The sequence below is a fragment of the Salvia splendens genome, chromosome 7, assembly GCF_004379255.2.
Source record: "Salvia splendens isolate huo1 chromosome 7, SspV2, whole genome shotgun sequence".
In the NCBI taxonomy this organism is placed as follows: Eukaryota; Viridiplantae; Streptophyta; class Magnoliopsida; order Lamiales; family Lamiaceae; genus Salvia; species Salvia splendens.
Genome location: NC_056038.1, coordinates 32,086,450 through 32,089,954, shown reverse-complemented (window position 1 = coordinate 32,089,954; position 3,505 = coordinate 32,086,450). Strand labels below are relative to the sequence as shown.

The 3,505-nt window shown below is 37.1% G+C and overlaps 1 protein-coding gene across 1 annotated transcript; it reads right to left on the bottom strand.

Moving 5' to 3' along the window:
• Nucleotides 1-388: 388 nt before the first annotated feature.
• On the bottom strand, nucleotides 389-2,902 carry LOC121742688 (protein DEHYDRATION-INDUCED 19 homolog 4-like). The gene is made up of 5 exons (XM_042135909.1): nucleotides 2,653-2,902; nucleotides 2,431-2,570; nucleotides 1,291-1,368; nucleotides 925-1,208; nucleotides 389-814 (listed from the first exon to the last, which is right to left on the bottom strand). The coding sequence occupies exons 1-5, from the start codon at nucleotides 2,732-2,734 to the stop codon at nucleotides 703-705; spliced, it is 696 nt and encodes a 231-aa protein (XP_041991843.1). The 5' UTR covers nucleotides 2,735-2,902; the 3' UTR covers nucleotides 389-702.
• Between the last annotated feature and the right edge of the window lie 603 nt (nucleotides 2,903-3,505).

The following is a 3,505-nucleotide window of genomic DNA, read 5'->3' as shown; positions in this document are numbered from 1 at the left end:
TAAAATATTAATAATTAGATAATATTCTCAATATATAAATATAATTTTAATATAAAAAATGGTGAAATAAAATGTAGCTAGAATTTAAAATGCTGATGTGTGTGGAAACAATGAGTTGCACTGAATTTTGGGGCGATTTTTTCCATTCCTAATGTTGTGAAGCCCTAATTAAAAATATTTTTTACAATTGTTACTACTAGTGGACAAGGATAGGTACGGTACGCCTTGGGAGCGAGCGCTTAAATTTTGATACAGAAAATCTACCGCCCTTCGGCAACGGACGGCCCATTCTGTCCACTTTTCTTGCGTTGCGGCTTCAACTAGACATGCATGTTGAACCATAATTGACATACTAGCGCTTCAGTTTTAACATTTTCGGAATGTAAAATTGCATAAAAATCATGTTTCATTACATAAAAAGAGTAAAACTCACTTCCTAAACCAATGAACATAAAATTACACTGTGAACTCAACCATTCCTTGCCCAGATTAATATACACTTTGTTCGAAACCATTTCCTCACATCCCTCTTTACTTTCGAATATACTTATACATGAAGCAACAAAATAGTCACATCTTAACCTACTGAGACTTTTTCATGAAACCACAGCTCAGTTTCAGTTAATATAAGCTGAGATTGTTAAAATCATAGTATTAGCCAAGATATAATATGCTTTACCGCAGCGGTCAAGCTTACCGCATTCACTGATCAGCTAATAGAGTCGACGTGAGCAGATCTTGCACGAAAACAGTTCTTCCAGCTGCCTGTCTCATTCTCTGTTCCCGCTCTTCGCAACTCAAGGAAGAGTGAAAACTGCAAGTAGTTCAAATATGACAAATTAGTGAACTTTTTAAGACAAACAGGTTACCAACTCAGAGCCACATCAGGAAATTTTATTTGAAAAATCTAAATTTGATTGCTACCTTGATTTCCACATATGCTGAGGTGCCACATTTTTGGCAGAATTTTCCTCTAAACTTGACATCAAAGATTTTGAAATATCATCATTTTCAATTGTAGGGAAGTTCAAAACAAGATAGGAGAGGAGATTATCAGTAACAGCAGTAGACAAAGCTGCACTACTCGATCGAAACCCACTGCCTCCTAGAAGCACCTGTAAATGGGCCTCTCTGAGATCCCTCCCCAGCAGCGAGAGCGGTTGACTATTGGGGAAGGGAACTCTACGCAACCGGCCATGACGGTGCATGTAGCTGTTGGTTAAAGACATCAAAACCATTTTCACAATCGAAACAAAAATACGAACAACGGTAATTTCAAAATAAGGATATCTTGAACAAGTGTCCATGCTGCAATGTGAGATGACTTATCATGTCACTGGCAACTTTAACTGAACAAACAGGACAAACCTGCAAGAAAGGGCAAATGTTGTATGATAAAATAGTTCAAGAGGTAGTATATAATTTTTTAAAGCAAGAAAGATTCAATTAGAATCAGGATATATCGGTGAGATAACTGCGAGCTTGGACCGCCAGATTTTACATAGATATGTAATCTGTATGCACTATTTTTGAGATTTTAGTGTAGTTGAAATGGTTGGCTGAGCAAATTGATATATTTAACCATCGATTGTTTCTTATGCCACTTAATATTGTAACAACTAACTGGTCGTGCAGGACTACAAGGGTATGCTTCTTTATCCTCGATCCTGGATTCACAGAAACAATGCATACCTCACATTTTTCTGCATGGAGACAAGTATCCTCTCATGCTGCAGCACCAAAGTCAGCAAGAGTCGATCAATATAACTATTTTAAAAGTTTTTTGTCAAGTTGGCGGAGTTATAACGGGTGAGGAAGGTTGGTTTTGAATGATTAGGGGTACTCATTGGTGGGTGATTTCTACTCTCTTTCCCATTGAATTTAGAAGCAAGGTATTTTATGTTCAATACAACTACACAGCCTAAATAAGTGATGCGGGAGTAAAACATGGCATCAACAGACAAGTTGGTAAGTCGAATTCACACCATTAGTTTCCAAACACCATTAGAGAAGATATCAAAATATGAAAGAGTGCTATACACTGTAACAATGATACTCTACTCTACAGTTATCTGAAAACAATCCAGGACAACTAAATCCATCATCCATGGAACTAAAACTCAAACAAAAGACAAGACCACAGAACTTGCCAAAATTAAACTAAATATTCTGATTCCTAAAATATCCTTAAAAACTCCAACTTTGTCCACTCATTCACCAAACATTTCCATTAATTGGCAACATGCTTGTATGGAAGAGGATTACCAAAATTCACAAGCAAGATCGAGGATTTGGGCAAAAACACTCCAAAGACCTCAACTTTTTCCAACAAATGAATCGAATCCACCAAGAAAATAATAGCAACTCGTGTAATTCGTAAACAAAATTATCAAATACACAAAAGATATCTAGAAAATAAAAGAAACTCACGGTGGATTTGGATTCATACGAGTGCTCGGCCTCCAGATGTGAGCAAATGGATGCTATATCCAACTCTTCGTAACAATACGGGCAAGGATAATCGGGCTGGGCCTCTTCCTCACCGACAAAATCTTCGACGTTAAACCGATCTTTAATTTAAAAAAATGAACATAAGATTCAACAAAATAATAAGGATCAGAAAACATTTCAACACAAATATTTTCAACAAACCCAACTGAGAGTGATGATTGCTCTGCATATTGAACTGCCTCTTGGCGGCGGCGAGGCGCATCGTCCAGAAATCCGAGTCCATGATTATTTCCACGGAGAGAAAGTGGGCCGACAACAAACAAGAAGGAGATTCAAAGATGATGGTCGTATTTAATTTCCTAACAAATGAGAAAAATTGAGCGTTGAATTGAAGGAAGGAGAATGGATTTCCCTTTACGGTTGAGCTATGGAATGGAGGGCTGGATTTTGATCGACCTATTAATTTTTGTTAAAAGGTCTAATCTTCGGCCATTGAAATATTAGTCGAGTGAAAAACTATACACCATCTGTGATCCGCTTTTAACCGTCTCATCTCTTAACTAATCATGGACTCACTATACTTTTCACTTCATCTCTTAACTAAGAGATAACACCGGCTGGCGCAACCCTCCATCTCTTATCCATTTCTTAATCATCTCATCCATTAACTATTCATTCAATTTCATTTTTGTATTTTTATTTCCAACAAATTCAATTAATAAAAACACACTTCATTAAATAAAATAAAATTATAACTTAAAATCCTAAAAAAAAATATGTAATTAAATTTATGGCAAAATAAATTAAAAAAACATAATTTAAAATACAATTTTATAGAAATTAAAAAACTACTCCGCCGGCGATTCATCCCCCGAAGGTGGTGGCGGTGCACTCAAGCTACCTGGAGGCGGAATACAATTTGTCTTGCCATATACTCAATTCCGGCAAGATGGGCTGATATTGTGGAGACGTCATCGGGAAGTGTCCACCATCATGGCGGTCAAGTACATGGACAATATGGTGTCGAGCCCGAGACCGAGACCGAGCCGAGCCC